Raw genomic sequence first — 20303 nt, forward strand, 5'->3', positions numbered from 1 at the left:
GAAAAGGATTAGCGCAGCTAAGTATTTGTATGTACCACGCGAGTACATCATTAAGCTACACATTGACGTATCTTGTTCCGTTGCACTGGAGACGATTTTCGAACAAAAATGTGTAGTCTGATGTGCCGTTGTCCGTACATACGAAAAAGCGAGAGATGTGTGCTAGGGATGCGGGCGAGGAATGTGTGCAAAACGGTGTAAGAAAGTAAAGCTACTGAAAGTAAATTGTAATAAGTGAATCACAGGCATTTTTGTATCGCACGGATCGCCTCTTAGGTATGCAAATTAATAAAACACAAAACTTATTTTGGTGGTGGTTCACCTTAAAAAATATTGTCGTGTTTCTCATACATTTTAAGATTATTGTGTCCATTTATTTCGACTCATAGTTATAATAAAATACTTTTTTACAAAGCAACAATAAAACGCAGAAAATGCCAAATGGGCGCCATATTGTTTACATTTGTGAAAAAACAATTACACACATGAGAAATCTCTGTTATTTATTATCTATTAGTGTAAATCATGGATATTCATGATTTTAGACAGCTCGTCGAGCTGAAGCCTGATTTAGAGCCGTTGAATACAATATGTCGGTGTTGTATGACGACGGGAAAACGAATGAAAAATGTTGTGCTATTCAGTGCTTTTTTTAGAGATTTAGCCGGCATAAATGTGAGTAATTTCATTTCCTAAACTTTTAAAGGCTATTAGGCATTCGATTCGCTTTTCAAATAAATGCATAGAACTTTGATATTTTGTTGAAAATATGTTTTTGCTGATTTAAAAACTCTTTGGTAGTATTGCAGTTTTCACACAAGTTTGTTGCTTTAAAATTGAATATTTTTCAATTATATTAATGTTTGTAAGCTTTTCACCTGCTGTAGTTTAAAATTTTAATTATAGTTGCAATATAATACAATACAAATACTCTTTTATTGCACACAAACAAATACAAACTCAAATTACTTACTCCAAAAAGTTAATTAAGTTACGATCTGTAACTTGCATTTGGCGAAACCAATGTAGTGAGAATTTCAGAATGTCATAATGTTTGACTACCATCCATATTAAATTATTTTTGTTAAATTACTCCACTAGTTTGTAATAATTGTTAAATACAAAGATAGAACATTCAGAAAAAAATCCTTTGATCCAGCTGGATTCGATCCAACGTCTTCCAGCAAACCGTGCCAGACGCTTTGCCAACTAAGTCAGGGAACGAACTAGCTGGCCCTTAAAATTTTTGTATGTGCTTGTTGCAAATCTTTTTTTTATTTTTAACTTAGTTGGCATAGCGTCCATACTTCGTCCAACCATTTCTTTAACTTTTGACAGCTTCAATTCTAATCGATTAGGGATGTCCTCAAACATTTCTGATTTGATTTTTTATAACAATCAAATTTATTTATGAAGAAGTTTAAATTGTGAATGTGAGCTGGTTTCAAAAAAGATGTTATTGTCTGATTGGGTATTCAAGAATTAATAATTAATGTTACTGAGGATTCAAGTGATGATTCCCGTTCATATGGAGAAGAATCCGACAATCTTTTGGTTCAATAAATATCAGAGCTGAAGAGCATGTTGTTTCACTAAAAGTAAAAAAATAAAAGAGTCCAGGAAGTATAGCGTTTTTGTCTATGGTTGTACGTCAATAATTATGGAACTTCAGAGGCATGCATGTGTCAAAAGTTAAATAAATGGTTAGACAGACGTTTAGGACAGTTTGTTGGAAGACATTGGTTTGAATCCAGCCGGATCGAAGGATATTTTCCTGAGTTGGGTTTGATCATGTATTTATTTAGGACAACTTATATACATATACAAACAAGTGCTCAATACAGTAGATATTGTGGCTCCAGTTAGTGTTCTTTCATTTACAAGTTGCCACAGCATGTGTTTCTACATAGGAGTATTAAAAAAAATCTAAAAGTAATTAACTACTACTACTAATATTAACTACTTGCAAATTAACTGTTTAAGCTTTGCCTGCTAACAGATTGAAGTTGTTGTCGACTTCATGCTGTCCAAGACTCGGATAACAATTTCATGCATTAATTGTTTATACTTCCAGCTAGCAATGTTTATAATGATACACAAAAAACATTCTTCTCAGGTGTTTTACCTTTAGTAAATTTTGAATATCAACTGTAATCTTGTAATGGATGACGTACTAATTGTTTTACTTCTTCAATGCAGGTAACGGAATCAGATGGACTACCGCAATGGCTTTGCTACGAATGCAGTGCACTTCTAATAAAGGCCGTACGCTTCAAACACAAGCTAATACGGGCTCATACGTTGCTCAATGAGTACCTCAATAGATGTGCTCCAGTAAGTTAATAGTGGTAATAGTAATCGACATAACAGTAATATAGGTAACAGTAATAATAGAGCTGTAAATATATAGGCTATTCTGATCTCACCTAGTAACAATTTAATTGATATCTCATGTTATAGATAACTTGTTTATTTGCTGAGTCACAGTCACAGGCATACATCTAAATCATTGTTTTCCATAGTGATCTCTACCGTCCCACAGTGGGCGCTGAACGCACAAACCATTGGGGGGTGTTGATGCTGTCCAGGGGTTGGTATAGCATTTGAAAAGAAAACCTGAATTATCTATAGTTGTCTACGAGTTATCTATTTGTGTCCATGGCACCCGTGATACAGGGTTTCCCTAGTGCGCGCACTATGAGTGTATGCGCGTTATTATTATTATTAAAAAGGGCCTGACTCGGCATGATGCCGCAGTTCAATTGGAGTACGGCCGCCGGGCCCTATAGTGAGCCGTAAAAAAGAAGTATGTAGCTCATTGTTATGGTTTATGGTGATGAAGTAGATAACATAATTTCAGTTTCCCATAGACGCCCAAGATGTAGAGCTAAGCAAATACTCAACTCCACCACTCAGTGCCACTACCACCCTATCGTTTGACGTCGCCGGCAAAGCCAGGATAGGGTACCACAGGGTCCTACAGGTTTGTTATATTTTTAATGCTATCTTTGTTATTATTATTTTTATTTACAACATACATACCTTGTAATACGTTAAAAATACATAAAGCGGTGTCGCATAAACCTGTTAAAGATTATACATGTCAGGAGCGCGAATGAAAGGTCATAGGGCTCATTCGGAGTGCAGGTGCGGGTCTTGGTATCTTCCCTTTCGCAGTGCCGAAGCAGCTACGAGCTGGTTCATCCACATGTCGAAATCGCCAACAGACGCAAGACCAAGCACTGTAAAAGGTGGGGGGGGGGGGGGACAAAGCCAATAGATTTACACCCGCGCCCGCACCCGCCTCGAGACAGGCGCCCCGGGTGCGTACGTACATTTGATTTACAAGCACAAGCGCCCGCACCCGCGCCCGCACCCGCCGCCACTCTGAATAAGGCAGACACTATGGCCTTATTTATTCATAAATAAAGACACTATGGCCTTATTTATTTATAATAAATGTTTAGAGAAGGTATATATCCTGATATTTTAAAAAGTACTCGTGTATGTCCAGTGTTTAAGGGGAAGGGGGACGTGACCCATGTTGAAAGCCACAGACCGATAACCATAGTTCCGAATATATCAAAAATAATAGAATCTATTATATCAACAAGTATTATGGATCATTTCGAAATTAACGATTTGTTATCAGATAGACAATATGCTTATAGGAAAGGTAAATCCACCGTAGTTGCAGCACAAAATATAGTAGATTCTATTATTACCAGTATAGATGATAAGTATAAAACTGCAGGCATTTTTTGTGACCTAACAAAGGCGTTCGATGTAATTGAAAATGATTTATTAATTCAAAAGTTAGCTGTGTATGGCGTCAACGGAGTCGCCCATAACCTATTAAAGTCTTTTTTATCAAACAGACGGCAAACGGTTCAGGTCAGTACAAACGGTACAACAACTAGGTCAGCGGCTGGTGACGTCACCATTGGCATCCCACAGGGATCTGCCCTAGGTAATACACTATTCCTGGCATTCATCAATGACCTGCCATACTTTATATCAGGGGGTCTTGTGGTTCTATTTGCGGACGATACAACCGTTATAGTGTGTGCTAAAACCTACAACGAGTTGGAAGAAAAATTAGCCTGCACGTATGAGCAGCTGTGTGAGTGGTTCTCTGCGAATGGACTTATTCTTAACGAATCGAAGTCAAACCTTATGTTGTTCTCAGGAAGAAATTCTATAACAAAACCAATTATCACCTCCATTGTTCCATTATGTAACACCTGTAAATTCTTGGGTTTAACGCTAGACTCAAATTTGAACTGGAAGTCACATATACAAACTCTATGTCAAAAACTTGAAAGTGCTGCATACGCACTGAGGAAACTGCGTCCTCTTGTCTCCAATGTGGTATTGAGGCAGACGTATTATGCATATTTTCATTCGTTGATGTCTTATGGCATCACACTGTGGGGTAATTCAACTGAGTCGATTAGGGTATTTATTCTTCAAAAACGTGCACTAAGAACAATAGTAGGCATAAAAAAGGGTCAGACCTGCAGAAACCTTTTTAAGAAATACAATATAATGTACTCACAATATATCTATGATATAATAGTTTATGCGCGTAAAAACTTGGCTACTTATGAGCGACGTACGGGCGGAGGCCGAGCGTTACGAAACGCGGGAAAACTAAAAACCGTTGCCCACCGTACCGAACTTGCAACTAGAAATCCGAGGGTAATAGGTCCCCGATTCTACGAACATCTACCCACCTGAAAAGTGTTAGAAACGATGAAACGTTTTGTACCCGACTAAAAATCCTTTTATTGGATATTGAATTGTACAGTGTCGATGAGTTTCTTTTGAAACAATTTTAATTTTATTTTATTCGACAAGCAGTAGTTATACTACTTTATTTTATATTCATTATTATTATAATAATTTTATTACTGACGATCATAGTTATCCCTTGACATTGTATTTCCAATTGTAATATTGTGACATTGATAACATGAAATAAACGATTCTATTCTATTCTATTCTATATAATAATAAATAAATAAGGCCATAGTGTCTACCTACCTCAATTGGAGACAGGCACGATACTTACATTCTAAGGTTAAGGACCTTGAAGTGGTAAATTTAGTTACTGATGTACTTCAAATTTGTATCTGTAAAAGTACATAATTAAAGAGTTAAAAGTCAATACTTAAAAAGTTATTAATATAAACTTTTAATTACTTACTTTTAACGTCATAACTATTTTTTTTTGTAATATAAATAATTAGAAGACTGCAATTTCTTTCAGCACAAGAAACAAATCCTAAAGACTGAATTAGACGGCATACTCCTTCCGGCTCCCGTACACGATGTCCCCTTCGTCTCGGCTGCGAATGACGTCAGCAAAGTGGAGGAGAACGTCAAAACCGAGTTGGACTTTTCGGATTATGAGGACAATATCACATTGGAAGAGTATAGGTGAGTGTTCTAGGCTTTTACTTTGACACTTTTAACAACAAGATTATTGAAATAAAAAAAAATTAACCAAATAAAACACACTGTATACACACACCAGCATTTTAGCGGAACATAACTGTTTATGAACAAGAAAAAACGATCTCAAAAGTGACTGGAATTACATCTATTTGCCAAGTTTATTGAAATCGGTTACCACCCTTAGAGGTGGAGTACTTTCTTCAAATTGGAATGGTACCAAAACTGAGATACCCTCTTTCCAACAAAAAAAGAATCACCAGAATCTGTTCACAAATGCCGGAGTAATCGCGTAACGTACAAAAAATTTGACGACCTCTATGGTCAGGGGTTTGTAGTAACAAAATACAGACGAATTGAGAACATCCTCCTTCTTTCAAGTCGGTTAAAAACACTGCATTATTTTGGGGATTTAACTACCGCTAAATATGCTGGTGAGTATATTAAATAACATGAAGCACATCAAAATTGTTTTAAAGAAAAGCAGTAGTCATGTAGTTCACATAGCATTTAACAAAATAACCAAAACTGAAAAGTGGAATATCAATACAAGCAGTACTGCATTCCATTTTTCAAGGGCAAGGGTGCTGATGAAATTACAGACACACGGGACTTGACAGCTTACGTCTCAGGATGACGGGTTCAGTGGCAGTGCCCCTCAGATCTTTGCTATTTAAAGCTCTGACACTGCACCTGCTATGAACAGGGTTGTCGCTTACCAGCAGGCATGCGACTCGTTCGTCCTGTCACTTGGTATGATAACAAAAAGACTACGTCCACTTCCACTTGTTCTGAACTGTCTTTTTTGCTTTGGATTTTCCCTAATTTAAAAATAACTCTCCAGGTCAAATGTGAAATTAACAGAAGAAGAAGTAAGTAAAATAACGGAAGACGATCTAGCCCAGCTCCTTCAGGAGAGCGAGAGCCTCGAGTTGACAGAGAAGAACGGAGACGGTGACAAAAAGAAACGTAGAGGGAGAAAGAAAGAGGATAAAGTTAAAAAGAGAAAGACAAGGTAAATGTCTTTATATTCACTGTAAACATCATGACAAAACAAATCTCAGTTCTTTATTACGTTCTAGAACAAAAGATAAAAGTGATAAAATATTTTTTGAGATATCCTAATAAATCACTCAACTCTAGCTCAGTTTTAGAATATTAAAATTGTTTAATGACATTTCAGCTGTGCATCTTTAGAGTAAGTTCCGATAACTCGAACACGTTAACTAAATTTATCTGTTTTTAAAAGAGAATTTTGTAATCTATCTTTTTCCTATTTACAACAGATATTTGACCATTTGTCACTTAGCCGCGTTTTAGTTAGTGGACCGAAGATTAGGTGTCCCGTTTTATATTCTCTGTGTCCCGCATTTTTTTATTAACCCCGACGCAAAAGAGGGAAATTATAAGTAAAGCCTTTGTCTGTGAGCATTTGGCTGTATGTGACACCGAAGCATGCATGGAATAACAAAATAGTGGCAAATGGTATGAAGCGCCATTAACACAATTTACTTAATAGTTACTACGTAACAGATACATCACTTATACAAAATCGAAAATACCTACGCTATGATAGCCTACTAAATCTCGACTAATGACACCAGGCACTCACTACAAGAAAAAAGGTACCTAAGCACGCGCTCATAGAGGTGAAAATAATGTTGCATGCCGTGTGCAATCTTGCGGAGCCCAATGCTCGTAAATGAAAGATTTGTATGAGCGCTAGTACCGACGTCGGTACACTCAGCGATAGGCACTTATCGCGTAACCTTGAGCGAGTGATGAAGCCCTGCCATTAGTATCAAAACCGGTGTATAAATATTTTTTGAATGTAATATGTAACAAAATTAAATGTGTCAGTAAGGTTTACTATTACTAACTTCATAACTGATGATCACACTACGTCTAAGTCTATAAAACCTAATGAACTGTTTGGCTTAGGAGTTCCGTTACTCAACACTGGAGGGCACAACTATTCTCAATAGTTTTGTTATGATTATGAATGCAAAGATCAAACACAGAAAAATGTCGTCGACCCGGTGGGATTTGAACCCATGACCATGCTGCACCGTAGCATTGCTCTTACCACTTACTTGCTGAGCCACAGGTCAAGTTACCGAGTTGACGAACTTCTCCTATATGTTTTTGTTATAGCTCTTTGTACTGGCTTTCGGCATTCAGTGGCAAAACACTTTAACCGATTTTAATAAAACTTGGCAAATGTATGTAATTCCAATAAAAAAGCCAATATGCAACCTTTTGAGGTTTTTTTTTAATTTAAGTTTTATTAGTGTTTCGTTATATATTTTCTTATCCCATACATGTGTTCTGCATGCTATATCTGAATTGTAATCAATAATTTCCAGAGACGTCCGAAAAGAGGAACCTGTAGAAAAAAAATCGTCAATCCGTAAGCCCATCGAGCTGGACCCAACGAAGATCAGAGTGGTTACGCTGAACCCTGAAGAGCAAGTTAAACAGAGAGAGGTAAAAATTAAGATTACGAAACTGAAACTCTCCAGATACCTTTCAATGCAAATTATTTTGTAAAAACTAAAGGCAATGACACGTTAGGCACTGCTATCGAAAACAATATAGAGTTTATGTTCCAATCTTACCTATGTTACCGGACACCCAAGTTGCGTCATACGTCGCTGTCCATACGTGTAAATAAATGAATAGTGTTTATTGGCGAGTAGACTATAAATGTATGCACTATGATGGAAACACCTTATATGCAGATTAAAACACGTTTAATTTGAAAAATTGGATATGAAACCGAACAAGGCAGCGCAGCGGAAGCAACTGCCAAAATTTTGCTAAATTAAAACAGTCAAAAAGTATGTTATAAATCGAATGTAAATTTAAAAAAAAGAAGTACAAAAACGAAGGAGGCTGCGTCACAGCTGGTCGCCAACAATGTTTTATTATGTTGTATCCTTAAGGTATACACGTGTTATACGAGCTCTATACCCCACCTACAGTGGGGTCGGGCTCGGCCTGCGGCGCGTGGTCGGTTTCAGTTTACGGGGTGTGTTCATGCTCTTCGGTGGCACAACAGTTAGTACTGTACTGAGGCGTAGCTTGGGATGCGTAGCGAGAGGTACTTTTATGAATATAAAGTGGAATAATCTTCAAAATATACTTTATTGTATTCTTTCACATAGTTTTGGCTTTGGGTTACAAATCAATAATGTCAAGATGCTCCATTCTTTTCTCTTACTTCATTTTCAAAGCATTCTAATTATAAATCTATTCACTCAGCCAGTGATTCTACTCATAGAGTAGAGCCTAGACTACAGTACTATGGGCGCTTGATGAGGAGGTCGATTCCTGATTTATGCCAATTTAAGAAACGAATATTTCTAAGTTGGTTTTGGTCTGAGTATTCTGAGTATCGTTGATTTGGTATTCATAGTACAGGAAATTCGGCAGTAGTTTGGCATTTTTGCCCCCTAAATACTTCTCTTTGGCATAGCTTTCAAGAAAATCAAATCTAACAAAGAGACGGTTGAGATACAACAACGTTATAATAAGTATCTCATTTCCACTACATCGGGAAGCATGCTTTACATTTTTACAATTGTGAGATCTTGTACTCGTAATCTCTTACGTTTCCGTATATTATCTCCATTTGATGGCGTGCGGACGCTTCGGGCCTCGCCCTCCGCGGACCTCGGCCTCCGGCCTCGGCACTTGTGGCTTTGTTTTAAAAAAAATTGAAATAGCTTTTTAATGGTGACCATATTTAAAAATTGCAAAAATATATTTTGACCACTAATTATCAAACAATCTTAGAAATTTTTTTGTGCCAATTTTCAGCCCGAGCAAAGCAAGTTTTTTCAATAGCCATTTACATAAAAAATTACGGCTATATCGAAAAACGGCAGAAACAAAATTTTTACCCCAAATTGTGATTGAAGCCATGCCATTTTCAGTCGAATTAATAGAAATTTTTATCTACCGCCAAAAAAGTTTGTATGGCAGCCATACCTATTGAAAAATGGCGAAAAATAAATTTTGACCGCTAATTATTATTAAACACTCATAGAGACCCCGACATGTCCACTTTCAATCGAATTAGAGCACATTTTTATCTGGCGCTAAAAAAGTTTGTATGGCAGCCATAGCTGGGTCTTCCACCGATTCTGAACCCTATTGTTGCAGGAAGAGAGCAAAGCAAACCTGAAGTTTCCATATCAATGCAATTTCTGTTTCAAAGGCTTCAACTTCGAGGCCAAACTGCAAAACCATATGGGTAAACATAGCCCGGTGAGTGTACCGTTGTACTAAGTAGTTCATTATGATGAAATAGTGTTAGATGTTTTGGATTTATGTATGAAATAATTCCTAATTTAAACTAATGAGACTGTGGCGTCTGGACTGAGTGTATATTCAAGAATTGCTACCTTTGACAGTGTCCTACCTTTATATGAATAATTAAAAGTAATGTAATTGTTTGTAGTCTCGTGGTCAGTTTGAGTGCAAACTCTGTCGCATGTACCTACCGACGTCGTACAGTTATAGTGTGCACTCTCTGATACACACTCGCCGGTACGAGTGCCTGCAGTGTGGACGGCGCATGATCGACCGGGCGTCTATACTGGATCATTACAAGTAAGTACAGATATTTTTCAGTCCCGTGTTTTGTTTCGCAAATATCTCGTATTTTGTTTTACAAATGACCCGCATTTTGTTTTATAAGTGACCCGTGTTTTTTACAAATGTCCCGTATTTTGTTTTGCAAATGTCTCGTATTTTGTTTTACAAATCCCCGTATTATGTTTCGCAAATGTCCCGTATTTTTGTTGCTTTTCCAGTTTTGTCTATAACTTGTGGGACTATTGTGTTAGCCCCACAAGTACAGAGCTATGATGAACAATATAATTTTGATTCTGAACTAAAAAGAGTACCTTTGTGATGTGGCTTATGAAATTATAATTGATATTTTAAAGTAGAAAAAAGTATATATTTAAGATTACAACAACTTGCGTGCGAGGTATCGATTCATGTACATTTTTTTTCCAGATCACAACACGAAGGAATTATGACAGTATACACATGTCATATTTGTGGAAAGGTATCCAAGTAAGTATACGCTTTTTTAATGCCAGCTTTAATGAATAAGAATAACCAGAATGGGATTGCTGATATCTTCATGCATGCATTATTATAATATTAGGCGATGAGTGAACGTATCCAAATGTGTGTGTGAGAGGGACGGTGAGTGTAAGCGAGAGATAGAGAAGAAGACAGAGAGGAACGAGAGCGAAAGATAACAAAATAAAAGACGAGAAATTTGTTTTATAGAAAGTATATTGAAGAAGCTTGAGTAAACGAGTGTCACCAAAAGCCCTGGTTCTTTTAATATCCCAGTGTTTTCTTTAAAATGAGACTTTCTCCGCTGGCTCGGCGATCCAAAATGAGACAGTATGGGGAAATCCGAAACCAGAGAAGATACACGGAAACTGTCTTAGGGACTATGAAGTTTTTTGTGAAAACAATTTTGGCATAGTCAATTTTTTGGCCAAGCGTGTGTTGTCCATTGTCCATAAAAATGAATAAAATTGGGAAACATTTTTTTGTGCTAATCGACTCAATTTCATGAAGGGATCATTTCATTGCATGGGACATAAAATCGGGACACCCGAAGTTGATGAAATTTCATAAAGTATTTTACATCCGAAATGAATAATATAATAACAAAATAATAATAACAAAATTGTACCTAACTAGTTGACACGTAGAGTAACCAATAAAAACATGTAACATTAAGCTTAAGCAGTTAATTTGTAAGTAGTCAATTACTTTTAGTTTTTTTTAATACTCCTACGTATAAACGCATGCCGTGGCAACTTGTAAATGAAACAACACAAAAACTCGAGCCCCGATATCTACTGTTATGACCACTTGTTTGTGTATGTTTTGTAAGTTGTCTTAAATAAAAATATATACAAATAAATAAAATTAATAAATAATTAAAATTGATAGTTTTTTAGATTCCTTTTCATGCAAGTATGATTTCATTGTATAGGAAGAAAAAAATTGAGACAGCAGAAGTTCAGAAGGTCATCGTCGGTTATTTGTGTCAATCAACTATTTTACCGACACTCGACTGTATGTAATTTAAAAAAAAAATGTTTTACACAAAATACCCAAAAATCACATTCCTAAAACAATTAACTGACTTAAAAAAAAAGGTGGAGCTTCTCAATTCGACTGAATTTTTTTTGTATGTATATTACGCTTTATCTCTAACAAAAAAAAAATTAACAAAATGTTAAGCGTTTTGCATGAAAAATAACTTTTTATTAAATTTCACCAATTTCATCTGTCCCGATTTTTTCTTTCCATACAATGAAATGTTAAACTGAACTTACTGCGTAAATTGAACTAAACTTACATTAAACTGATTTGATGGCAAAATTGTTTTCACAAAAAAAGACTCAATGGTTCCTAGGACAGTTTCCCTGTATTTTCTGTGGGTTCCGACTTCCCCATACTGCCCCACTCAAGAAAGAACAATTGTATATTGTATTTATTATATTTAAAAATGTACTTTATGGTATAACAGCAACAGCAAAACTCACCGAGGTCACATGCGCAACCACCACAGCGGCGATCGGCCGAAGTGTGACCAGTGCGGGAAATCCTTTGTCAACAAAGACTCCTTGTCGGAACATTTGCAGTGAGTAATTTTGACCTGAAAGATGTAATATTAGTCAAGGATTGTAACTAAAACAAATAATTATTGGCAATGAAACCATTTTTTTCGGAACTAAATTGAAAGAAAGCAAGAAAGAAATATATTTATTTGTTTTTTTTTTTGACATATCACCATTTCAACACGGACACGGCCACAGAACAAATACAGTAGAAGCATTGACTTACAATTATATGGACGTCGGGTCCGCGCTAAAAAGTGTCCGAACTTATAGGGCGTTAAAATCGTATACAGAGCGTCATTCACGCTTTAGTCTTCGTTTGTTCGACTGACAGCGAAGCAAGCAATATTAGACAGTACTGCGATGACATTACAATTTAAATTCAACGTTTTAGCTTTTTCATATTCCTTTACATGTCACTACGTTTAAATAGGTTGACTTGGGACATTTTTTTCGTGGTTTTTGTATTAGACCCGTCGTCCATTTATTTGTAAGTCAATGAGTAGAAGTGTTAAGTTGGAGTGACACGTGTCCAACAATACGTGGAGTTTGACATACTTGAACATAGTCTTGTCAATTATTTCCCGCGAAACCTCGAAAATCGTACAAAAATGCCTTATTCCGCTATTTTGGAGTGCAAAAATGGTAGTCGCACTTCTAATACTGTCTATGGTGTTTCGTATCATCATTAACTCTTATTTTATTTAATTTTAATATATTTGCTATTTCCAGTTTATCGTAAGCATTTTTTTGTTACATACAACGAAAGTAAACTTTATACCGCTGCAATATGGTCGCTTCTTGTTTAGAGAACTAAGCAAACATCTGCAATTCATCGTCATTCAGTTATTAACCGCTAGATGGCAGCACATTTATTTAAATTTCAATGCAAAATTAAAACGTCGCAACTTGCAATAATAAGTATTGATGGTATTGAACTTTAAACGATATGTCGTTAAGGTAAAGTTTAAATTATATTAACAGTCCAGATTTTTTTTAAATTAGAAACTACGACATTGACTATGAAGATTTCATAGTGTTTAAATTATTAATATGTGAGCTTTAGCGACAGCGGTTCTGATAGTAATCGAGGTTTAAGGCACTTCCATTGGTTTTTGCTTCTGTGGGAAACCAGGGAATGAAATAATATTTATTATTATAAGTATAATATCTTCCGACGTGTCTACTTGAGCAACTATAATTCCAGTGGAGAATAAAATGAATAAATTCACGATTCACTTTTTAAAAAAGAGCGACTGGGGAGCTCGTAGAGAAGAGGTAGTTTGTTTAAAAAAAAAACATGCGCTATTTAGTTTCGAAAAATTAGTTTCATTGTCAAAATGGTGTAATGTTACTAAAAAACCTGTACCTGAATATTTTATTGTATGTCAGGATCCATGAAGGCATAAAGAATTATTCATGCTGGGTATGCGGCGCGCGGTTCCGCACTCGCGCGCAGATTAAGCATCATCAGTTGAAACACACCGATGCCAAAGAATTCTATTGCGTCGAGTGCGACACTAGGTAAGAAATATCCCACTCTCTGTCTCGTATATGTCTCGTATGTCCCATATGCGTCAAACAAATGTCTTTGTAGGTTCAAATCAGCGCATAGTCTCCGCCAGCACCTCCAGAAAAGCCTCAAACACAAAGACAAGCAAAGCCTCAAGTTCTGCTGTTCACGATGCGACAAGCGATTCGACACGGAAGCTAGGCTACAGCATCACGTGAATGTACAACACGAAGGAATCAGGCATGTATTATATGTATTACGTTTTGAAATTATGATTATGGCCCAAAAGTGTCCCGTATTATGTCCCGAAAGTGTCCCGTAGTATGTCCCGATATTGTCCCTTATTATGATCCGAAATAGTCCCGTGTTATGCCCTGAAAATGTCCCGTACTGAACCCTGAAAGTGTCCCGTATTATGCTCCGAAAGCGTCCCGTATTTCGTCTACATGCAGTCCCGCGGCTTGTGTCTCGCGCAGGTCCCACCGCTGCCCGCACTGCACCGCCACTCTAGCGACGCGCAGCTCTCTGCAGAAGCACGTGCATTCCGTGCACAGAGGACACCGGCCGCCGCCACGACACGTGTGCGACACCTGCGGGAAGGCCTTCCGGGTGCGTAGAACTAATTGCCACCCAGAACGGGCGGACACGCAGAAGTGACGTTTGGTTTCGCTTCCGCCAGGGCAAGAGCGTGCTGACGAACCACGTGCGCACGCACACGGGCGAGAAGCCCTTCGAGTGCTCGACGTGCGGGCGCAAGTTCACGCAACGCACGGCGCTGCGCACGCACTTCAACCTGGTGCACCTGAAGATCCGGCGCACCGCCAAGGTCGGCCCTCGCAGTTTCCTCTTCTATGAATAGACTTCGCTTCACAACTGCAAATTTTAGTTTTTTTCTGTACATCAAAATTGAAATAATTCAGATTTTTGAGCATTAAAAATGTTTGCTTAATGTTAACGTATAAGAGAAATTAAATGTAAAAAAAATCCGTTCCCGCCATAAGGCGGCAATGTAATGGAAAGGCCAATGGGTGTAATTTAGCACATTACAGCCGACTTTACCTGCATGAAAAATGAAAATGTATCTTACCTACGTTACTGTTCTCAGTTTGAATATTTTATTTTGTGTATGTTCGTTCGTTCGTTACTCCGACATTTGCGAACCGATTTCGAGAGTTCTTTTTTCTTGCAAAAACAAGCAGTGGTGGTCCCATTCAAATTTGTGGAAAAAATTCGAATGGGAAAAAATCATTTATTCCATAGGTAAAATAAATTTACACTTAAAACCGTCACATTTGAGCTACTGCTCGTTCACTACGCTGACCTCCCCGAGAAGAACGAGCAAGAAACTCTAGGGATTGCTCTTTTCAAATAAACTTGAATGCTATGAAATACTCATTGAATTAAACTTATGTGGAATCTAGAGCCATGTCGTCTTTCCATACATCTTTCGTCTATATTCCACCTATGGCAGATGATGGGATGAGTCCGGTTTATTGGGTTTAACCCACTTTCCCCTTAACCGATTCCAATGAAACTTGGCAAATAGATGCAATTCCACTAATTATTAATATCGGTATTTTGTTCATAAAACAGTTATATTTATCAACACAGATAAAGCCCGAGCTGCCGCTGGAAGTGCGCGAGCCGCCGAAATTAGAATCAGCGCTGCCAAACATGTTCCCGAAAGCAGAAACTCCCATCGTCTTCGAGTCGTGGAGCCGGCAGCCCATCCCGTCGTGTGAGGTCTACTTTCACGTAACTGCCGGGCCTCAGTGACGCCTTATTGACGATTAACATTTTATTGGTATATCAGTGACGCTTTTGACATTCCTACGGGGCCTTAGTGACAATGAAGTATTCAGTGACGTAATAGTACATTGTGTATTGTAGGCGGTAAATAAGGAATTACTAACGAGTCCTCTTAGAAGCCCGAAGTCGAACACTGAGGGCTTTCGGAGTGGAGGTCCGTAATTCGCGTACCGTCCCGTAAACATACAATGTTTTTTATCACATTTGTACATAAATAGTGTGATTGCAAGCAGGGTAACTTGGCTATAGTGCCCCAAATAAAACGCTCGGGCCTTTTTTCTTTTCATTGCATGGCGTGTTACAGTCGCGTGCAGCAGATACAAGCACAGAATTATTTTTAAGGTAAACAACGTTTTTATTCACAGACATAGAATATTAGTTAGTTGAGAAGAGTGACGTCTCAAGGAAAAATAAAAACCTTTGTGTATACAATGAGATTATAGTATTAGATAATGTAAACTATTTGGTTCAACACTCCTGTGAAATGCGAAGAAAAAAGGTCCGAGGGTTTTATTTGGGGGTATTATAATCAAATTCGCCTACATGCAAACATACTATTTACGTGCCAGTGTGATAAAAAATTTAGGAGCAGTAGATCTCCTTGTGAAAGTATGAGTCACATTACTGCGTTCCGGTTTTGAAGGGTAAAGGTGCTGGTGAAATTACAGGCACATGGGGCTTGTCAACTTATGTGTCAGGGTGACAGGCGCAGTGGCAGTGTCTCTCAGATCTTTGAGTGGCACTGCAGCTGTTATGGACAGGCGTGTAGCTTACCACTTGGTGTCATAAAAAAGACACTTTTTGTGGCGTGTTCAGTAGATTTTGTGTTACTAAGACAAACCATACCCTGCTGTATACTCTGTCCAACCATTTATTTAACCTTTGACACATTGCTTTGACAGCTCGAATTCGAATCAATTAGTCGACCCCTCCTACGTAAAGTATCGTATGTCGAAATTGCCAAGTTTACAGGGGAGCGTTTTAAAGTTAAACATAACACGTGACTTTAGCGTTTCTCAGTTTTATTCGGTAAAGCTCGTTCTCACATAGAGTATTATAAAATCCCAGATTCGTCGTTTAGATGAACAACCACAATTTATTTTAAAATTAGATCATTCAGGGAATTGAAAACTTTAAAACGCTCCCCTGTAAACTTGTTAATTTCAACATACGATACTTTACGTAGGAGGGGTCGTAGTGATGTCCTAATGCGTTTCCGATTCAATTTTTTGTAACAATCGATTTTACTTATGAAGAAGTTTTAATCGTGTAAGTGAGTGGGTTCAAAAAAGAAGATATTGTCCGATTGGGATCGTGACGTTGCGTTTGACAATTTGTGTTCTCAAGCATGAATAATTAATGTTAATGAGGATTCAAGTCATTGTAATAAACAATAAGAATTTATTATAATTTATAATTTATTTCATTTCAATATAATTTATTACCAAAATGTATCAACTTGAATAATCTTCGTTGCATAATCAAGAAAATATCAAGAGCTAAAGAGCATGTTCGCTTAACTAAAATTTAAAAAAATAAAAAGTCCAGGAAGTATTGCGTTTTTGTGTATGGTTGTTTGTCAATAATTAAGAAACTTCGGAGGCATGCATATATGTCAAAAGTTAAATAAATGGTTAGACATAGTTGGTCATGTGCCCAAAGTTAAAAAAAATTAACTTATATACAATTTTGTGTAAATTGTGAGATTACTCAATTGAATGTCCTTTGATGGCATTCACCACTGCCATTACGCGTTTTTAGTTCCTCATTATGTGTAATATAGTTTAAAGTTTTATTTATCATAATTTGTTATATAATCATTTTGTTCCGACCTGCTCATTTGAAATGTATTTTGAAAGAGAATTTAGCGGTTGCTACTACTTACTACCGTTAACAAATAAGTTACTATTTAAGAAGAAAAACAAGTCAAATGTGACTTAAAGTTTTTGTTCCGACGGTCCTCAATTATAGACTATTTATTAACCGACTTCAAAAAAAGGAGGAGGTCCTCAATTGACTGTATTTTTTTGTGAATTGATTTTGATGATTCTTTTTTTTTGTTGGAAAGAGGGTACCCGGTAGTGGTTCCATTGAAATTTGAAGAAAACATTCCATCTCTAAAGGTGGCAAACTAGGAGCAGCTAGTTTCGCGCACTTTCCGGTAATCGATTTAAATAAAACTTGGCAAATAGACGTAAGTCCACAAACTTTTGAGTTCAGTTTTTTTAGTACTCTGTACTGAGATTGTAGTATTACAATTTTTAGTCACAGATTAAAGACACAAAACTATGAATATTTTCAGATATTTATCATGCTAATTATAATTATTGATACAAAGATCGAACACTAACAGAAATTCCTTCGATCCGGCTAGATTCGAACCAGCGCCTTCAGCATACCGTGTTTCGCTCTCACCAGGGGGTCGATAATTTTTTTCATTTTTATTCACAACACCCGAATCGAACGTCAAACTGTCGTATTCGAAACCGAACCGAAATGACGTCACACTCGTAACGTCTCGACGGCAAACGTTATTCAGAACACAGCTATCAAATGAAAATTACCGAACGTCTTATTGTTTACAAAGCAAGAATGTTATATGGAAATATCTTATTATATTAAATAAAGTCTGGATTTTGTTCAATTTTATTAATTTATTTTTATGCATTCCTATATTTTAGGCCTTTAAAGTGTTAAAAATGTTTTTTCTTTATCTCCATTGACTTACTCAGAAAACGCTATTTGATAGTCCGAATCGAACGTTTAAGCGGGAGCAGAGGAAAAATTCCTAATCTTCGATTTGATTTTAGAGGGGTATATCCACTTTAAAGTTAAAAATAAAATATTGTATGGGTAACTACACGATACATTCGAGCATAGACATTAATCAGAAACATAACAAAAATCACGAAATGACCTCTAATTTTCACATTTGTTCGATTTATCCTCGAAATGCTACAGGTTATTAGGACAAAAATTAGATAATTAATTATATTTATGCATGATCGACAACTGACACTACTGATTCTTTTTAAGTTTTAGAGTTATTCCACTAAAACGAATTTGCGCAAAATTCTTAAGACTTTTAATGGGCAAAATTCAACATCTCCTGTCGCATGTCACGCGAACTTCAGGCATATATTTGTTTCACAAATTTGGGCGGAGTCAACGTCAAAACTTTTTTGGCATGAGAGCTCTTAACTCGAATGTTCTGAATAGTTCGGAAAGCGCCCTACAATTCGAGAACGATACCTAATCGAACGTTCTGTTTTTTGAATTTTATAAATCTATATATGTATACGTATATATTCCACTGTACGCAACAAGTATGTACGTATAGTTGGGGTAATTTATTTCTATCTTTATTTAATTTTATATCTATTTAAGATATTGTAATTTTTACTTACAGCAACTGCAACGAATATTGTTTGTTTTTGGTACATTATGACAAATTTACGGTTTCTTTTTGTAACTGTTGAGAGATTAGTTAGAAATAGTATGTGTGCAACGTAAAAATTGGAAATGTCACAGGACTCATCGTATGTGAAATGGACCGTTAGTAGACTAAAAAAAAATTATGCAAATCATGGTGGTAAAAATATCACGATATTCAATAAATAAATATTAATTTGAAATTGTTATAAATTACTAAAGACTCAGTTTACATAGCCAACGTTATGTGAATGTGTGCGTTCGAATACGTGAGGCGGACGTGCACACATACAAGCCGAGCTACTAAGTTAGTATGTACTTATCATACTCGTCCTAGGCTGCGATGCCACCAGAGATGTAGCTAGGTGTGCGAGAAAATAATCCACCAATAAGATTACTTCATTTTCCTAGCTTCGCTTAGCGCATCTCTGGTGGAGGATGGCTAGCGGAGTTAAGTATTTGTACATACAAGAAAGCGCGAGATGTGTGCGAGGTACGCGAGCGATCTCGTCCTCGCCTTCACTCACCCCACCCGGTAACCTATCACAAACTCGATTTTTTTTTCCGAAAAAACGTTTGTTCGAATTTTCATTACACCGAAAACCAAATTGTAACGAAACCGTTGTTCTTTCAGGATATGTTGGATGTGTATCGCAAAGACACGATTAGGTTAGGTTAAGTTAGGTTTAAAAGAAAAAACATTTTCCTCTCAAAATTACTTTCGAGGTTATGAAAATTCGAGCAAACGCTATTTCTGGCAAATGTCATTTCGGACTAGTGATAGATAACTCACCGCTACTTATCCTCGCTCCGCTTCACACCTTCGCTACGCCTCCTCGCACCGCCTACCTACTTCTCATAGATCTGGTGGAAACGTAGCTTAATCATATTATGTATCTAGTTGGTACGTTATACGTATGCTAAACATTTATTACCTTTGCCATGCATATACATTAGGGATATCTGCGTATTTATCAACTCATCTTCAATATTTTAAAATACGAGGTGAAGTCATTCAAAGGCAGACTAGAGCAAAAATTATGGATCTTTTATACCAACCTCGTTGCCATAAAATAATTTATAAGAATAACTGCTTCAACATGTTTATAAAATTATTTTAAATAAATTACCAAATGAAATTAAATTTTTACAAGGACATACTTTTAACATATTGCTTCTATATTAATATAGTTACATTAATTTGAAAGTACAGAGACTAAACATTGAATCCCATTAATATTTGCACATCTGCTAGCAGGTTGAATACAATGTACCTAATTTTACCTAAGACCTATATGTTACTGTATTCTGGCAAATAAACTTATTCTATTCTACATTACACAATTGACTCGAGTTAATTATGCTATGGTTAACAAAAATGTGCTTCCGTACCGTTCTGCGTCTATTTAAATTGAGCCTTTATAGCA

At 36.7% G+C, this 20303-nt stretch overlaps 1 protein-coding gene across 1 annotated transcript; it reads left to right on the forward strand.

Moving 5' to 3' along the window:
• Nucleotides 1-525: 525 nt before the first annotated feature.
• LOC113234373 (zinc finger protein 23-like) lies at nt 526-16086 on the forward strand. Its single transcript, XM_026469683.1, has 15 exons — nt 526-675; nt 2200-2334; nt 2861-2983; nt 5273-5442; nt 6302-6472; nt 7824-7944; nt 9625-9729; nt 9923-10074; nt 10486-10545; nt 12032-12145; nt 13515-13646; nt 13720-13875; nt 14112-14244; nt 14315-14461; nt 15247-16086. Exons 1-15 carry the CDS (start codon nt 526-528, stop codon nt 15409-15411), a joined length of 2034 nt encoding a protein of 677 aa, XP_026325468.1. The 3' UTR covers nt 15412-16086.
• The last annotated feature ends 4217 nt before the right edge of the window (nt 16087-20303 follow it).

Source organism: Hyposmocoma kahamanoa, unplaced genomic scaffold (assembly GCF_003589595.1).
Source record: "Hyposmocoma kahamanoa isolate Upper Pololo Valley unplaced genomic scaffold, ASM358959v1 84, whole genome shotgun sequence".
Lineage (NCBI taxonomy): Eukaryota > Metazoa > Arthropoda > Insecta > Lepidoptera > Cosmopterigidae > Hyposmocoma > Hyposmocoma kahamanoa.